Source organism: Prionailurus bengalensis, chromosome C2 (genome assembly GCF_016509475.1).
Source record: "Prionailurus bengalensis isolate Pbe53 chromosome C2, Fcat_Pben_1.1_paternal_pri, whole genome shotgun sequence".
Lineage (NCBI taxonomy): Eukaryota > Metazoa > Chordata > Mammalia > Carnivora > Felidae > Prionailurus > Prionailurus bengalensis.
The window spans coordinates 60,215,297-60,234,359 of NC_057350.1; the positions used below are offsets into that span (position 1 = coordinate 60,215,297).

The 19,063-nt window shown below is 38.0% G+C and overlaps 1 protein-coding gene across 9 annotated transcripts in view; it reads right to left on the reverse strand.

Annotated features, from left to right (window-relative positions):
* Positions 1-19,063, reverse strand: part of SPICE1 (spindle and centriole associated protein 1) — a 69,142-nt gene that overhangs the window by 23,558 nt on the left and 26,521 nt on the right. For 6 of the 9 annotated variants that reach the window (XR_006299362.1, XR_006299361.1, XM_043594194.1 and 3 more), the window contains exons 8-11: positions 5,925-6,115; positions 5,628-5,765; positions 4,790-5,055; positions 2,467-2,598 (exon numbers count right to left, since the gene is read on the reverse strand). Coding sequence is in view for 7 of the 9 variants with exons in the window: in XM_043594194.1 (XP_043450129.1) it covers positions 2,467-2,598; positions 4,790-5,055; positions 5,628-5,765; positions 5,925-6,115 (727 nt within the window). In the remaining 2 variants the exon portion in view is untranslated. The remainder of the gene's footprint in view (positions 1-2,466; positions 2,599-4,789; positions 5,056-5,627; positions 5,766-5,924; positions 6,116-19,063) is intronic. The other 3 variants (XM_043594197.1, XM_043594195.1, XM_043594196.1) reach the window with 1 other exon arrangement.

A 19,063-nucleotide genomic window follows, 5' to 3' on the forward strand; every position in this document is an offset into this window, starting at 1 on the left:
GCCTCTCCCACTTCCAACCTAGACCAGGCTGCCATGTCTCACTTGGATTATTTCATTAACTCCTGTCTGTAACATTCTGCTTCCATGTTTGACCACCTACAGTCTAGTTCTATACTGTTCCCCAAAAGGTTTGAAGCACTTTGGGCCTCCACAGGGGCACCACAGGACATCTTATATTTTTAAGGAAAACACTGCTGCTCAACATCTGTTAGGCACCAGTGAACTCCTAGCTTGAGGTGGTTCACAGCTTCCATATTAGATCAAAATACATTCCTTTTCATGATGTCGTATCTTCATGAAGCTGGGCTGTCAGTAGCTGCTATGATAAAACGCAACACTGCATAAAAATTACTGTGGAATAGGAAATAAGAATGGCAATATCCAAAATGATTCCAAGCTTTGAGAAGCTGTACAGTACCCAGCAGGTAGACATATCCCATCAGCAAATAATTGTGGTTATTTAATCATGAATACAAATAGAACTTTTTCTATCAATACTTTGATATTTTGTGCGTTTTTTTCCAAACAGCATCTAAGTTGTTGAGACATAAATACTTACTAAGTAGTTTGAGCCGAACTACTTAATAAAGGAAACTGTTGGGTATTTCTTTCAGCCTACGGGGATCTTGAGATAATAAGGGCACCATGAACCGAGAAAGGGCAGTGATCTCTGATCTAGTCTCCGCACAGCCGCCCACAGTGATCCTCATAAAACCTCAATCACATCACATCTCTTCTCTCCTCAAAACCCTTCCGTGGTGTCCCTTCTCACCCAACATAAAAACCCAAATTCTTACCCAGCTTGCAAGCCCTCATGACACAGCTTATCTATTGGCTCTTGCCTCCTAGTACTCTTCCACACTCGACTCCAGACATTCTGGCCCTCATGCTTTTGCGCTCAACAGCCACGCTCTCACCTCAAGACCTTTTCACCTGCTGTTCTTCTGCCGAGACTGCTCTTCTCTTAACTATCGGCACACTCGCTCCCTCACCTCCTTCAGGCCTTCCTCACAGGCATGGCCCACCCCAATTACAATTCCCATCCTAGGTACTTGCTATGCCTCTTACCTGCTTTATTCTTCTTTATACCACATACCACCATCTAACTTACAATATACTCCGCTTTTTTTTCCCCAGGATTTATTTAGAATATAAACTCCACGAGGGTAAAGATTTCTTCTTTGTTCACTACTGTACTTCCTACACCTAGAACAGTGCCAGGCCCAAATCAATAAAGACTTGTTGAGCCAGTTAGTACATTTAAAAACCATTCATTTTCCCAAGAGAACTGAAAACCTGTGTTCACGCAAATACTTGTACATGAATGTTGACAGCAGCATTATTCATTCATAATATACAAAAAGGTGGAAACAATTCAAAAATCCATCACTTGATGAATGGATAAGCAAAATGTGGTGTATCCACATAATGGAATACTAGTGGACAAAAAAAGTAATGAGCTACTGACAACATGCTACAACATAGATAAGCCCTGAAAACATTATGCTAAGTGAAAAAAAACACAGACACAAAAGATCACAAATTGCAAGATTCCATTTATATGAAATATCCACATTTGGCAAATCTATAGAGACACAGAGTGAAGAGCAATATCCAAAGAATATCCAAAAGGCACAAATGAAGAGCATAGCATTGAGGCAGTAAGATTTCCTAGAAGAAATACTGTGTAAGTTTTTTTTATTTTCAGTTTTTTGGTTTTGTTTTTGAGAAAGAGAGAGAGCATGCATGAGCAGGGGAGGGACAGAGAGAGGAAGAGAGAGAATCCAAGCAGGCTCTGTGCTGTCAGTGCACAGCCTGATGCAGGGTTCATTCTCACAACTATGAGATCACGACCTGAGCCAAGAGTCAGATGCTTCACTAACTGAGCCACCCAGGCACCCCCTGTGTAAGCGTTTTAAAAAAAAAAAAAAAAAGCAATTATCCAGACAAGTGGCAAAGAGGACTTCTATAATAAATTTATAGAGACTGTAAACAATTTTAAATGGCATATGATTACAGCAAGCTTCCTCAAATGGTATCCCCTGACGTTTTGAAATTAAAAGTAGCTATCATAACATTTTTTTATTTCACATTTTGGATCAACTACTAGAATACTGGTAGTTACCATTTCAATGTAGATTCTGTCTTCCCCACTAAATAATACGTTTCTTAAAGACAGTAGATTTATTCTATACGTATTTAAAGTCCAAGTTTCTACTATAGTACTTCCAATGTAATAAATGTTCAATAAAAGCTACCATTGATGATAATAAAGAAGTGAGAGGTAATCACATCAGCATAACAAAACCAAAGGCAACTAGAAGAGAATCTTATATATTCTTTTTTTTTCTTTATTATGAAATGTATTGGCAAATTGGTTTCCATACAACACCCAGTGGAGAATCTTATATATCCTTAGACGTTTTATGATACTAAACACAGAAAAGCTTGATTGCATCTAAGTACCTGGGTTGCGGTATTTTCTTCTCTGAGAAGAAGAATTTCAGCTGTAAGAGCATCAATGAGCTCTCGATGATCACCTAACATTTGTTCCAGTTGCTGCCTTGTCTCCACTTCTTTACGCAGTTGGAGCTCACTCTACAAAAAAAAATCCACTTCCATCAATAAAACTCCCATCCAAAACTAAACTACTATCAACAGCATCAAGTACTGAAAACTGAAAGTTTCTACTCAAAGCTGTCAAAAAAATACTTACAGAGTATATATTATGTGACAGTAATGAGAATGAAATATTTTTATTAAAAGGTTTATATTTCATTAAAGTGAAATACTGTATCCTTTTCCCTTCTTTAAATAGAACACAATAAACACAATGGTACGCAGAATTAAATGACTACAACTTTTGCAGAATGAAGTGGAAGGGGAAGTACATATACATATTGGTTGAATACACACAGAGCATCTCTAGAAGGATACACTCACACCTGGTCATCAGAGCTGGTGCCGAGGAAGCAGACCCATTAAATGGAAGTTAAGGATGGGAAGTAGGGGGCACCTATGTGGCTCAGTCGGGTTAAGCATCCGACTTTGACTCAGGTCATGATCTCACTGCTTGTGGGTCTGAGCCCTGCGCTGGGCTCTGTGCTGACAGCTCAGAGCCTGGAGCCTGCTTCAGATTCTGTGTCTCCCTCTCTGCCCCTCCCTCTCTTGTGTGCACACTCGCTCTTTCTCAAAAATAAATAAGCATTAAAAAAAAAAAAAGGTGAGAATTAGAATTTTTATCTATATCTGTTTCTCTGAATTTCATACTGTATGAATGCATCACCAATTCAAAATTTAAGTTTGTTAAAAGAAAATTAAAAATAAATGACAGGCTTAAATGGTTTAACTTCATAAAGCAAGTGATTAGCTAAAAAGTATATGCTTCTAAACCTGTAATACTTTCAGAGAACCAAAAGTACACTCCTAGAGATTCCTAACTTAAGAGTGGAAGAATGTGAAGACTTTCCTAAGTCTGACCATACAATAAATATTTCACTAAAAAGCAATTTTAGGAAGACATCTCCAGAGAAATTGGAACATCTGGATTAGAGAGACTGGGGCACCTGGGTGGCTCAGTCGGTTGAGTATCCAACTTCGGCCAGGTCATGATCTCATGGTTCATGAGTTTGAGCCCCACGTCAGGCTCTTTGCTAACAGCTCAGAACCTGGGACCTGCTTCAGATTCTGTGTCTCCCTCTCTCTCTGCCCCTCCTCCACTTGTGCTCTGTCTCTCTCAAAAAATGGATAAACTAAACATTAAAAAAATTTTGAATTAGAGCAATGAATCAATAATTTTAATAATAAAATGTCCTTGAACGTTTTTTGTTGTATTTAACAAATTTAAATGTATAAAAAAAATAGTTTAAATAGATTTTTTGAAAGATGAAATGTTTACCCAACTCTAATTCCACAGCATTCTGAAGACTGATTATTCACAAATGAACTGAAAAACAATTCCTGCTAGTTTTACAAATTATTTTCACAACAACAAAATATCTCCCACTTCATACACTAATGCAAAGCCTGAGTTAGTCACACAGATAACATGAAGAACTTTCCCCATCTGTGTCTATAGATTACAGGTATGCCGCTCTCCAAACTCAACTAAAGTGGGAGTAGGAAGCAGAAAAAGCATCAGGAGGACAGTTGAGTAGTTCTACTGAATCTAATACTGCCAAACAATAATATTCAATATCAGCATAAGACATGATCTTATTTATAGCAGATTAACCCCTCTAATTATATTTTACTAAAGCTCATATTAAAATCAACATCACTTAGCTGACCATGTATCAGTATATTAGATGATACATAAATCAGCATGCAGAGGAAAATTAAGAGGATAAAACTTCACTGCAGCTAATCTAAAGCTGAGGTATTTTATTTTTTATTTATTTTTTTTTAATTTTTTTAAGATTTATTTTTGAGAGTGAGAGAGAGAGAGAACACAAGTAGGGAAGGGGCAGAGAGAGAAGAAGACACAGAATCTGAAGCAGGCTCCAGGCTCTGAGCTGTCAGCACAGAGCCCAACACGGAGCTCGAACCCACGAACTGCGAGATCATGACCTGAGCCGAAGTCGACACAACCGACTGAGTCACCCAGGCGCCCCATGCTGAGATATTTTAAATAAAGCTATTCAGATTTGACTATATTTCATTTGGAGACTGCAATAAATTAAGGGTAGAGCAAAAAGAAAAACAACAAAAAACAAAAAACAAAAAAAACAACTCTAAGCATATCTACCCGCACTCTGAAGAGGAGACTCTAATAACTTCTTGCTCTTACCTCTTTAAGGTACCGAACCAGGCGACAGAGGGAGCCCACCAGAGACAGAGTGAAGCCTGTGAGACCCTGACTACTTTGCAGTCCCTTGACCTCACGTCCTGTACACCGTTCATATTCTTCCATTTCATGTTCCACTTCATTTATCATGTGTTTGAGGACATCCAGGCTGGAATTATTGCTATTTGGTAAGTCTGTGGAGGCTGTGCTAGCTGTTAGTATGCTCTTTTTCTGCTTGGAAGGAGCATGAGAATCCAGTTTTCCTTTCACTGATAATGAGAGAAGTCATTCTATTATAAGACCAAGAAAAATTATACCAGAAAGCTACTAGAGAAACCTTTGACTGTTATTCACAATTTATAAACAAAAAGTTTTCAATGTTTATTTATTTATTTTGAGAGAAAGAGACAGTGCAAGTCGGGGAGAGGCAGAGAGAAAGAGGAGAGAGAGAGAATTCCAAGCAGGCTCTATGCTGTCAGCACAGAGCCCAACGTGGGGCCTGACCTCATGAAACCGTGAGATCATGACCTGAGCCGAGATCAAGAGTTGGACACTTAACCAACTGAGCTACCCAGGCGCCCCTATAAAAGGTTTTTATAGAAGTTATAACCATTTTTTCATAAAAATCCATACAGGTTTACACTGTGTATAACAAACACACTAAAACTATCTTTCTACAGAGTTACATGGCATAGAACATTTCTTAGCCACCATCCAACAAAGTCTTAATCAGTTGGCTCTGACTGGATGAGTTTAAGGGGAAAAACTTTACTAAGAGATTAAAGAAGTTGTATCAAGTTATGTGTTTACTAATTCATCTTGGCAAATTAAGGGATTGAACCTTTATTTAACAACTGTTTTTGCTTCCTTGAGTTCAGCACTTGTCCCACAACATAGCTTGAGTCTAGAGTCTCAGTAGATTCTTCAGATTGAAGCCTGGTGTGGATTCTCTTGACAGCATTGGTAGCATTCAGAGCAGCTAAAAGAAAAAGTATTTCCAAAAGAATCTCCAGTGAACAACAAAAAAGTTTTAAGCATTCCAATTAACAGATCTATCAGTATCTTATTCAATTAGGTAAAGACAGTCAAGACTAAATAACATTGCTTTAAAAATTGCTATGTTTAAAAAAGAACATACTAAAACAAGTCACTGTTCTGGGAGAAGTAAGACAATGGGGGAGCAAACCGTTTTGTTCCCCTGATGGAGGAGCAGATGATGGAGTTTCTGGAAGGGTTGTTACTTGTGACTGTGTTGTTATTTTCTGCTGAATATCAGTCCACAATTTTTTAATTAAGTCAGAATTATCTTCCTTTAGTTGGTGGAGAAACCTATACATTATGAGACAACAAGCTACATTAGAATTAATAAATGCTGTCATTTAAACTGTTCAACTGCTTACATATTTGATTGATGGAGCTTTTAATACTTCATAATCAAAGAAAAAATACATTTTCTTCAACTTATAAGACAGATGACTAAAATGCCAGTCTTCTTAGTATTAGAAGAAATCATTCCATCTTCCTCCCAGTTTCCTACCTACATGGCTCCTAATCACAGGAGCAATTTGCCCTTTCTGGACTTCGGTGATATGGGCCCCATCCTCCTCCCTCTTTCCCAGAGAAAATGCATGGCTTGGTCTTTTCTATTTTCTCTCTCCTGTGAAGGCTGTCCTCAGAACACAGCCTCCGCTCATCACTGAACTGAAGGGACTGGAGCAGACTCTGCCCTGAGTCTCTGGGAGCAGGGGAAGGAATGGAAGAGCTTGCAGTACAGGGAGTTAGAGCACTAAGCCTTTTGCTATAATCATCTTTAGTACTGATAAGGCTGATATTTTATCTCCAATCACCTGATTCCTTTGTCTTTTTCTCAGTTGGACTGAGGCTTAGAAGAGGTAGGAGACAAAAAAGTGGAAACAACCCAAATGTCCACCAACTGATGAGTGGAAAAGTAAAACGTACTACAACCACACAATGGAGTATTACATAGCCATAAAAAGGAATGAAGCGAAGATACATGCTACAACATGGATGAATCTTGAAAACATGCTTAGTAAAAGACACCAGACACAAAAGATCACATATTGAATGATTCTATATATATGAAATGTCCAGAACAGGCAAATATATAGAGATAGAAAATAGATTAATCTGATAGATCAGACAGGGCTAAAGGGCTTGGGAGGAAATGGGATTTGACTATTAAAGAATATAGGGCTTCTTTAGGGTAATGAAAATGTTCTAAAATTGACTATAGGTTGCACAATTCTGCATACACTAAAAATCACTGGTTATACTTTATGTGGGTGGATTGTATGGTATGTGAACTATAAATCAATAAAACTGTTATAAAAAAAAAGAGGAAAAGGGAAATCTTATTTAGTGGCTCCACAAATGTCAACCTAAGGGAGTTGCCTTCAAGGAAATTATGCACATTGCACATTAGTTGCTACGAAACATATTTAGCAAAAGGCCTATAATGCAATCCATTCAAAGGGGGCTAGTTATCAAAGCATCAGAAAGAGTTCTCTGTAAGACAGTATTAGCTCTAAGTCCAACCTTCAGGATAAATCCTAAGAAAAGTGCTGTAATGAGATTTCTGCACAAGTTAGGAAAGTCCAAACCAATCTGAACTCACTGTCTCTAATGTTTATACTTTTTAAAGTCAGGTTATATGAAATAATAACAAAAATGATACAATGCTACTTATGGTAGGTTTAAGAATGGCCTCCCCAAAGATACTTACAACTGAATCCCCGGAACCTATGAATGTTACCTTATCTGACTAAAAAGGGCCTTTGCAGATATGATTAAGTTAAGAAGGATCCTGAGAAAAAGAGATGATCCTGGATTATCTGGATGGGCCCTACATGAAATCAAGTGTATCCTTATAAGAGGGAAACATAGAGATTCTGACACAGAGATGGTAATGTGAAGACGGAGGCAGAGGCGGGAGGTATGTGGACTCAAGCCAAGGAAGGACAGCAGCCACCAGAAGCTGGAAGAGGCAAGGATTGGATTTCTCCATAGAGTATCCAGAGGGAATGTGGCCATACCAACACCTTGATTTCAGCCTAGTGAAACTGACTTCAGATTCTGGCCTCTAGAACTGTGAGAGAATAAATTTCTGTTGTTTTAAGTCACCAAGTTTATGGTAATTTGTTAAAGTGGCCACAGAAAACTAATATAGACTTTGGTACCTGGATATGAGGTGGTAGCGTAACAAAATACTAAAAATGTGAAAGGAGCTGTGGAATTTGAAAACAAGTGAGGCCGGAAGAATTTTTAGGTGAATGACAGAAAAATCCTAGATTGCCTTAAATAGGCTATTGGTAAAATATGAATGTTAAAGACCCCAGCACTGAGGGTTCAGGAGGAAGTGAGGAACATGGTAGGGAAAGCCTCGATCATCGTAACAGAATACTGGTAGAAATATGACTATTAAAGACCCTACCACTGAGGGTTCAGAAGGAAATGAGAAACATGTTATTAAACTGGAAGAAAGGCAATCCTTATTATAAAATGGTGGAAAACTTAGCTGAGTTGTGTAGAAAGCAGAACTTGTAAGCAATGAACTTGGATATTTAGCTGTGGAGATTTCTAAGCAGAGTTGAAGGTACAGCCTGCTTTCCTATTGCTACTTAGAGTGAAATGCAGGAGGAAAGAAATACGTTGAGGGAAGAACTATTAAGCCAAAAGGAACCAGAACTTGATGATTTGAGAAATTTTCAGCCTGTCCAGAATGCCGAAGATGCTCAAATTAGGAGACACTATTAGGAAAGCATACCCTGGACAGAAGGTCAAGTGCATGGCTGAACGATGCTTTGCTAATATGAAAAGAGTAGGCATCTGACTCATGGATCCCCTCAATGATCTCAACAGAGGCCAGCAATATAGATGGGATTATCCAGGAAAGATCTCTGGAAGGCCTCTTATCTAATGGCATACAACATACAAAAGAGACCCATAAAGTCTCTTAAGAATGTTATACCTGCAGAAATACTGCCAGCTTGGACTGAAAGGGACAGAGATAGGATAAAGTGAAGGAAGGGTGTCAAACTCCCAAAATTCTACAGTCAGCAAACAGGCTGATAAAATTACTTGGTGTAAGCATGGGCTTCAAGGAAAATGAAGAATGACTTCAAAGCCAGAGCTGCAGGTATAAAGGCGTGCATAGGCTAAGGACAGAGCCACAGGCCCAAAGGACAGAGCCATGGGCCCAAAGGGTGAAGCTTCAAGTCACAAAAGATTATTACCAGGCTTTGAAACCTAATGGAATTTGCCTTGCTGAGTTTCAAAGTGGCTTAGGACTGGTGACCCCTTTCTTCCTTGGATTTTCAAATGGCAATGTCTATAATTATCCTATGTCTCTTCCATCATTGCATTTGAGAAGCAGATAACTTGTTTGGGTGCCTGGGTGGCTCAGTCAGTTAAGTGTCTGACTTTTGATTTTGGCTCCAGTCATGATCTCGTGGTTCATGAAATCGAGCCCCGTGCTATTAGCATGGAGCCTGCTTGGGATTCTGTGTCAAAATAAAGAAACGTTTAAAGATAAATAAATAAAAGCAGATAGCTTGTTTTCTAATTCCACAGGATCATCCACAGAGAGGAATACTGGCCCAGGATGGCTCTTATTCAGAGCTCACCCATACTTACTTTAAATGCTAAGATTTGGTTTGAGTTGATAACATTTAGAGGAGATTTTGAACTTGAGTTCATGCTGAGACACCGGGGAATACTGGAATGAGGGTAATTATAAATTTTGCATGTGGGCCACTGGGGGCACTATGGTAGAACCTGAAGATATGTCCAAGAGAGGCAAAGGAAGACTTTAACATACAAAGAGAGGAAGGTAGAAGATAGAGGCAGAGATTGGAATGATGCAGCCACAAGCCAAGGAAGACCAACAGCCATCAAAACCTAGAAGAAGCAGGAGCACCTGGGTGGCTCAGTCAGTTAAGCATTGAACTTCAGCTCAGGTCATGATCTCACGGCTTGTGAGTTCAAGCCCCACATGGGGCTCTGTGCTGTCAGCTCACATCCTACTTCAGATCATCTGTCTGTCCCCCCCTTTCTCTCTCTCAAAAGTAAATAAAACATTTTTTAAAAATAATAAAACAAAAACAAAAACAAAAAACAAAAACAAAAACAAAAAAAAACCCTGGAAGCGCCAAAGAACAGATTCTCCTCTAGAGCTCTGAGGGAATATAGCCCTGCCAAAACCTTGATTGGTCCGATGAAACTGATTTCAGATTTCTTGCCTCCTGAACAGTGAGAGAATAAATTTCTGTTGTTTTAGACCACACAGGAACATATATTTACAGAAATCTTCAAACCAGAAGGCACCTTAGAGTTCTAACCCTCATATTTTACAAGTGAGGAAATACAAACTTACAGATTATCCAACTATTAAATAACCCAAGGCTTACCCTCCAGATTCCAAGTCTAATGCTTCTTCTGATACCTCATGTTTAATAGTTAACAAGTAACACTTTGAGATATTAGGTATTCAAAAAAAATGGAAACTGTCTATTCACACAATTGATGAGATAAAACTAACCTTGCCCAAATAAAAAACAGTAATTTGATTCAAATGTAAAGAATAAAAGCAATTTGTACAAGATTAGTTGTATTTGGGTTCTGAAAGAAAAAACTGCTTAAAAGATGATACATGTTTCCAGGTGTCCTTAAGAAAACAGTGACCAGCTAAATTTGAATCACTCTATGCCAAAACCCACGAGACAAGGCAACAGGAAGAGCAAAAACAGCATATAACCCATACCTTCTACATTAATGGAATACAGAGAATACTACTAACTTCAAATTACTTATTCGTAGAAAAACACACACCAAGTTCCAGCAAAGATATTTCCTGAGTTCCTGTCAGAAACTTTAGCTGGATGTGAGGACAGTTCAAAATGACTGCACGAAGAAGAAAGCTGAGAGCCTAATGGTGACAAAATTACCTCCAAAAAGAAAATATGCAAATACTCTAGGTATGCAAATACTTAAAAAGAAAAGAAACACACACACACACACACAAAACTCCAAACCTAAACATCACAATACTACTAAGAAGTGTATGGATCCCAAGGTGGTCTATCTTGGAAGGGCATCACTTCTTGATGTGAACAGGAAGGAAGAAGTGTTCTTAGGAGGTGAGTGCTGAGGGCAAAAAGAAGTGTATTATCTTAACACATCTAACTAGGGAGCACGGTTTAAGACAAAAAAGAACAACAGTACTGGAAGACAAACCAACTTCCACCTACTGATACTTAAAAAAAAAAAAGCACCCATTAAAATAACTCTGCTTCACTGTAACTGAGAGAAAAACTACCCCAAACCCCCAACCCTCTCCACAAGATACACAAACTAAAACAGTCTATATCCATACAAAGACAATATAACAAAACAGAAAATTTAATTGAAATATTCCAGCTAATAAAAATTTCTCCCCTCCAAAGAAAAAGCAGAAAATAAACTGTGACAAAACACTTTAAATGGAATTAAATATACTTAAACAAGCATTTGGAGATATATATCTTTAATCAGAAATTCCAACACTAAGACCAGATATGGACAAAATCCAAGAAGAAACAAAATAAGAAGTGACTAAACTCAGGAAAGAATAAGAAGAAAAAGAAAAACTCAGAAATAAAGATTAAATTACAATGCATCCAATGGAGAATTGCTAAATAAACATTTAATAAGGAAGACTGAAGAATTATAGGAAAACAAAAAAATATATAGAAGAATAAAAAAGGTTAGAAAGTACTAGAAATAGAAGACAAGAAACATCATTATATGTATATAAAAGGAGGCTCTGAAAAAGAAAAACAAAAACAATGATATCAAACTAATAGTTGAAACTGTAATCCAAGGGAAAAAAAAAAAAAGAAAGAAAGAAAGAAAAGAACTGAATCTATACGCAAAAAGGGCAGCTGTGTTGGAAAAACTGACCTGGAAAGGTAAGCCCAAGACACAGCTTAGCAATATTAAATTTTAAAGACAGAAGAAACAAATTTTAAATATAAAGGAAATTAAGTACCTACATAAAAATGCCAAATTATTTATAAGGGCAAGAACATTATTCTAGCATCAGACTTGTCAAAGCAACATTCAAAGCAAACTAAGAATGGAGGAACATTTTCAAGAAAATGGGGAAATTTAAAGAAACAATGCATCAGTCAAAGATTTTCTATCTGGCCAAGCTGTCCCTCAAACTTTTAAGCCTTTCAAGAACTCAAGGAATACTATATTCACAAATGCTACAGCATGAGCCCTGACAGATCCAACCAAGAGTTAACTAGGGAAACATCAAAAAAAGACCAATGATGACCATTTACTATATTTAATTGTAGCTCCAAAATAAAACCAAAATGGCAATACACCGGGAAGAATAATATGCTTTATGTTCTGTCAAAGCAAAAAATATGCAGCTAAAAGAGGAGAAGGCCTGAGAGAAAAGGGAAAGAATGAGAATACAGAATAACTTATTTGTTGTACAGGAAGCAGGTAGAAGTCAAAATACCACTTAATGCCAACACACCAGACAACAAAAGATTAAAGAAAATAGGGGAATGAAACCCTCTATAAAAGGTAGATATAAAGGCAACCAACCAGAACAAAATTACCAACTTCCTAGACACCAACAGAAATTTTTAAGAGAACAGAGAAAACATCACATAGAGAAAGAAAACCGTAATTACAGTATAACACCATAGTACTATAAAATAATATGACAAAGTTGACATCAAACACATCAACCATATTAATAAATATTACAAGCTTACTTTACTAATTAAAGAAAAAAAGATTCTCAAACTGGCTAACAAGGCAAGACCCAACTCTATGCTGAAAATAAAAGACACACCTAGCACCCAACAATTTATAAAGGCTAAAATAAAAGGATGAGCAAAGATGAACCAGGTAATTAGAAGCAGGAAGGCAGAGATTTCACTCCTGATATCAAAGTAGAACTGAAGCCACAGGTATTAAATGTGAAAAAGGGCACTCATAATGCTAAAAGCCATACTTCACAATGAAGATACAATACTTCTGGATATCCATGTACCAAAAAACACAGCAGTCACCCATACAAGGATGAAGGTATTCAACTACAAAGAGAATTAAATATATGTAAACATCAAATGCGAAGAAAAATAGAAAACACTAACAGAGACTTTAATACACTACTCTCAATATAAGATCGTGGCAAAAATGAGACACAGAAAAAGTAAACAACATAATCAATGAAGTAAATTTTATGGATATACATATAGAACTTTACACCTTGTTAATATAGAATATACCTTCTTCTCAAGCACACAAATGGAGCATTCACAAAAATTTAATCATATATTAGGCCACAAAGAAAACATCATTAAGCTCTACAAGTAGAAATATCATAAACCACCCTCTGAGTATAATAAAACTAGAAATAAGAAAAGCAAAAACAAAGAAGCCCCTCTGTCTGGAAACATTTTTTAAAAACCTTCTATTAAACAACTCTTAGGTAAAAGAAAAAATATAAACTGAAATTACCTAATTTCTAAAATAATAAAACACTACGTATTAGAATATATGTTACACATTTAAAGCACAGACCAGAATAAAATTCAGAACCTTAAACATATTTACCAATTAAAAATAAAGTATGAAAATAAATATATTAAATTACCAACTGCAAAAGAAAGCAAAGTAGAAAAAAGCAAAGTAAATGAAAGAAAACTAAAAGAAGCGAAGATAAAAGTGAAAATTGATAAGAAGACATCAGAAAAACAGTAGCTCTAATTAATAAATCAAAATCCTGGTTCTTTAAAAATTTAACAAGATAGACAAACCACTAACTAACCTAATTATAAAACATGGGAGGGAGGACAAAAAGAAATGAAGAAGGGGAGATAAGCATGAAAGCAAAAGACATTTTTTAGAAGTACAGAAATTATTTGCACACCTCTATGGAAATACATTGACAAGCCTACAAAAAATGGATAATTTCCTAAGAAAATATAATTTACCAAAATTGCCTTGAGTAGAAGTAGAAAGTTTAATCCACTCTCCATGGAAGAAGAAAAGTTATTATGACACTTCACCACAAAAAAGCACCACATTCAAATAGTTTCCCAGGGAAATTCTACAAACCTTTTGAAGAACACAGGGTCCCAAACTACATAAATTGTTTTAGGACTTAAACAATTAGAAAATGTTCTGGATGCTTCTCATGAAATCAAGTATAATATTGTTACCTCAATCTGATATTATATATTTAAAAAATTATAGACAATATTATTTAAGAATATTAATGCAAGAATACTAAATAAAATATTAACAAACAACATCCAACAGCACAATAATGAAAAGAATACACCATGGCCAAGTGGAATTTATTTCAGTAATGCAAGAATAGTTCAATATTAGGAAATCCATAATCTAATGCACCATATTAATAGATCTAAAGCAGGAAACTTACATGATTATCTCTATAGATCTTGAAAAAGTCAACATTCATTCCTGATTTAAAAAAAAAACAACAAAACCTCAAAATAAGAACTGATAGACCTTTCCTTAGCATTGTTAAAAAACAAAAAACAAAAACAACAAAAACTTCACTTCTAAAACCAGCACCTTACTTAAGAGGAAACAAAAGAGTCACTTTCACAGATCAGTGACAACACATAGATGCCCACTATTTCCACTATTTTTTTTTCACTATTTCCACTATTATTTAATACTGTCCTATAGCTACTACAATATACAAAAGAAACCAACTAGAGATATAACACTTAGAAAATATATAAACTATGTCTATTTGCAGATGACATGATGGAATACCTGGAAAACTCTAGAAAAACAATGCTAAAACTAATTCAACCAAGATTCAATAAGTTAGCAGAATATCAAGATAACACACTGAAATCAACAGCCTTCGTAAACACAAACAACTACTTAGAAGGTATAATGGAAAAGAAAAATCCCATTTAAGAAAATAACAACAACAACAAAACATTAACTACTTAGGGATAAACCACAAAAAATGAGCAAAATCTATATAAGAAAAATATTAAAACACTGCAAAAACAAAAATGTAGACATTAACAAATGGAAAAATATACTTTGTCCTGGATAGTAAAACCCAACATAATAAAGATGTCAGTTCTGCCTAGTTTATTTATTTTATTTTTTTATTAAATTTTTTTTAATGTTTATTTTTGAGGCGGGGGAAGGAGAGGGGAAGGGGGAGGGAGGGCCAGAGGGAGAGGGAGATGCAGAATCAGAAGTAGGCTCCAGGCTCTGAGCTGTCAGCCCAGAGCCTGACACAGGGCTTGAACCCACAAAACACAAGATCGTGACCTGACCCAAAGTCGGACGCTCAACCGACTGAGCTACCCAGGCGCCCCTGCCTAGTTAATTTATTAAAAGAACAAAAATACCAATAACCTTTTCTTATGAAGCTGGATAAATTGATATTAAAGTTCACATGGATAAATAAACATGTAAAAATCATTAAGAAAATTCTGAATTAATTATTCGGCGGCAAGATGGCGGCTTAGGAGGACGCTGGGCTCACCGCACGTCCTGCTGATCACTTAGATTCCATCTACACCTGCCTAAATAACCCAGAAAACCGCCAGAGGATTAGCAGAACAGAGTCGCCGGAGCCAAACGCAGACGAGAGGCCCACGGAAGAGGGTAGGAAGGGCGGCGAGGCGGTGCGCGCTCCACGGACTGGCGGGAGGGAGCCGGGGCGGAGGGGCGGCTCGCCGGCCAAGCAGAGCCCCCGAGTCGGGCTTGCAAAAGCGGAGGGGCCGGGCGGACTGTGTTCCGACAGCAAGTGCGACTTAGCGTCTGGGAGGTCAGAAATTAACAGCTCTGCTCGGAAAGCGGGAAGGCTGGAGGACAAAGGGAGGGAGAGCTGCTGAGCCCCCTGACAACAGAGCTCAGTTTGGTGGGGAACAAAGGCGCTCGCCAGCGCCATTTCCCCCGCCCATCCCCCAGCCGAAATCCCAAAGGGAACCGGTTCCTGCCAGGGAACTTGCTCGCTCCGCGCAAACACCCAACTCTGCGCTTCTGCGGAGCCAAACCTCCGGCAGCGGATCTGACTCCCTCCCGCTGCCACAGGGCCCCTCCTGAAGTGGATCACCTAAGGAGAAGCGATCTAAGCCTGCCCCTCCTGCCCCCGAGCACCTTGCCTACCCACCCCAGCTAATACGCCAGATCCCCAGCATCACAAGCCTGGCAGGGTGCAAGTAGCCCAGACGAGCCACACCACTCCACAGTGAATCCCGCCCCTAGGAGAGGGGAAGAGAAGGCACACACCAGTCTGACTGTGGCCCCAGCGGTGGGCTGGGGGCAGACATCAGGTCTGACTGCGGCCCCGCCCACCAACTCCAGGTATACACCACAGCACAGGGGAAGTGCCCTGCAGGTCCTCACCACGCCAGGGACTATCCAAAATGACCAAGCGGAAGAACTCCCCTCAGAAGAATCTCCAGGAAATAACAACAGCTAATGAGCTGATCAAAAAGGATTTAAATAATATAACAGAAAGTGAATTTAGAATAATAGTCATAAAATTAATCGCTGGGCTTGAAAACAGTATACAGGACAGCAGAGAATCTCTTGCTACAGAGATCAAGGGACTAAGGAACAGTCACGAGGAGCTGAAAAACGCTTTAAACGAAATGCATAACAAAATGGAAACCACCACAGCTCGGCTTGAAGAGGCAGAGGAGAGAATAGGTGAACTAGAAGATAAAGTTATGGAAAAAGAGGAAGCTGAGAAAAAGAGAGATAAAAAAATCCAGGAGTATGAGGGGAAAATTAGAGAATTAAGTGATACACTAAAAAGAAATAATATACGCATAATTGGTATCCCAGAGGAGGAAGAGAGAGGGAAAGGTGCTGAAGGGGTACTTGAAGAAATCATAGCTGAGAACTTCCCTGAACTGGGGAAGGAAAAAGGCATTGAAATCCAAGAGGCACAGAGAACTCCCTTCAGACGTAACTTGAATCGATCTTCTGCACGACATATCATAGTGAAACTGGCAAAATACAAGGATAAAGAGAAAATTCTGAAAGCAGCAAGGGGTAAACGTGCCCTCACATATAAAGGGAGACCTATAAGACTCGTGACTGATCTCTCTTTTGAAACTTGGCAGGCCAGAAAGAATTGGCAAGAGATTTTCAGGGTGCTAGACAGAAAAAATATGCAGCCAAGAATCCTTTATCCAGCAAGTCTGTCATTTAGAATAGAAGGAGAGATAAAGGTCTTCCCAAACAAACAAAAACTGAAGGAATTTGTCACCACTAAACCAGCCCTACAAGAGATCCTAAGGGGGACCCTGTGAGACAAAGTCCCAGAGACATCACTATAAGCATAAAACATACAGACATCACAATGACTCTAAACCCGTATCTTTCTATAATAACACTGAATGTAAATGGATTAAATGCGCCAACCAAAAGACATAGGGTATCAGAATGGATAAAAAAACAAGACCCATCTATTTGCTGTCTACAAGAGACTCATTTTAGACCTGAGGACACCTTTAGATTGAGAGTGAGGGGATGGAGAACTATTTATCATGCGACTGGAAGCCAAAAGAAAGCTGGAGTAGCCATACTTATATCAGACAAACTAGACTTTAAATTAAAGGCTGTAACAAGAGATGAAGAAGGACATTATATAATAGTTACAGGGTCTATCCATCAGGAAGAGCTAACAATTATCAATGTCTATGCACCGAATACCGGAGCCCCCAAATATATAAAACAATTACTCATAAACATAAGCAACCTTATTGATAAGAATGTGGTAATTGCAGGGGACTTTAATACACCACTTACAGAAATGGATAGATCATCTAGACACACGGTCAATAAAGAAACAAGGGCCCTGAATGAGACATTGGATGAGATGGACTTGACAGATATATTTAGAACTCTGCATCCCAAAGCAACAGAATATACTTTCTTCTCGAGTGCACATGGAACATTCTCCAAGATAGATCATATACTGGGTCACAAAACAGCCCTTCATAAGTTTACAAGAATTGAAATTATACCATGCTTACTTTCAGACCACAATGCCATGAAGCTTGAAATCAACCACAGGAAAAAGTCTGGAAAACCTCCAAAAGCATGGAGGTTAAAGAACACCCTACTAACGAATGAGTGGGTCAACCAGGCAATTAGAGAAGAAATTAAAAAATATATGGAAACAAACGAAAATGAAAATACAACAATCCAAACGCTTTGGGACGCAGCAAAGGCAGTCCTGAGAGGAAAATACATTGCAATCCAGGCCTATCTCAAGAAACAAGAAAAATCCCAAATACAAAATCTAACAGCACACCTAAAGGAACTAGAAGCAGAACAGCAAAGGCAGCCTAAGCCCAGCAGAAGAAGAGAAATAATAAAGATCAGAGCAGAAATAAACAATATAGAAACTAAAAAAACTGTAGAGCAGATCAACGAAACCAAGAGTTGGTTTTTTGAAAAAATAAACAAAATTGACAAACCTCTAGCCAGGCTTCTCAAAAAGAAAAGGGAGATGACCCAAATAGATAAAATCATGAATGAAAATGGAATGATTACAACCAATCCCTCAGAGATACAAACAATTATCAGGGAATACTATGAAAACTTATATGCCAACAAATTGGACAACCTGGAAGAAATGGACGAATTCCTGAACACCCACACGCTTCCAAAACTCAATCAGGAGGAAATAGAAAGCTTGAACAGACCCATAACCAGCGAAGAAATTGAATCGGTTATCAAAAATCTCCCAACAAATAAGAGTCCAGGACCAGATGGCTTCCCAGGGGAGTTCTACCAGACGTTTAAAGCAGAGATAATACCTATCCTTCTCAAGCTATTCCAAGAAATAGAAAGGGAAGGAAAACTTCCAGACTCATTCTATGAAGCCAGTATTACTTTGATTCCTAAACCAGACAGAGACCCAGTCAAAAAAGAGAACTACAGGCCAATATCCCTGATGAATATGGATGCAAAAATTCTCAATAAGATACTAGCAAATCGAATTCAACGGCATATAAAAAGAATTATTCACCATGATCAAGTGGGATTCATTCCTGGGATGCAGGGCTGGTTCAACATTCGCAAATCAATCAACGTGATACATCACATTAACAAAAAAAGAGAGAAGAACCATATGATCCTGTCAATCGATGCAGAAAAGGCCTTCGACAAAATCCAGCACCCTTTCTTAATAAAAACCCTTGAGAAAGTCGGGATAGAAGGAACATACTTAAA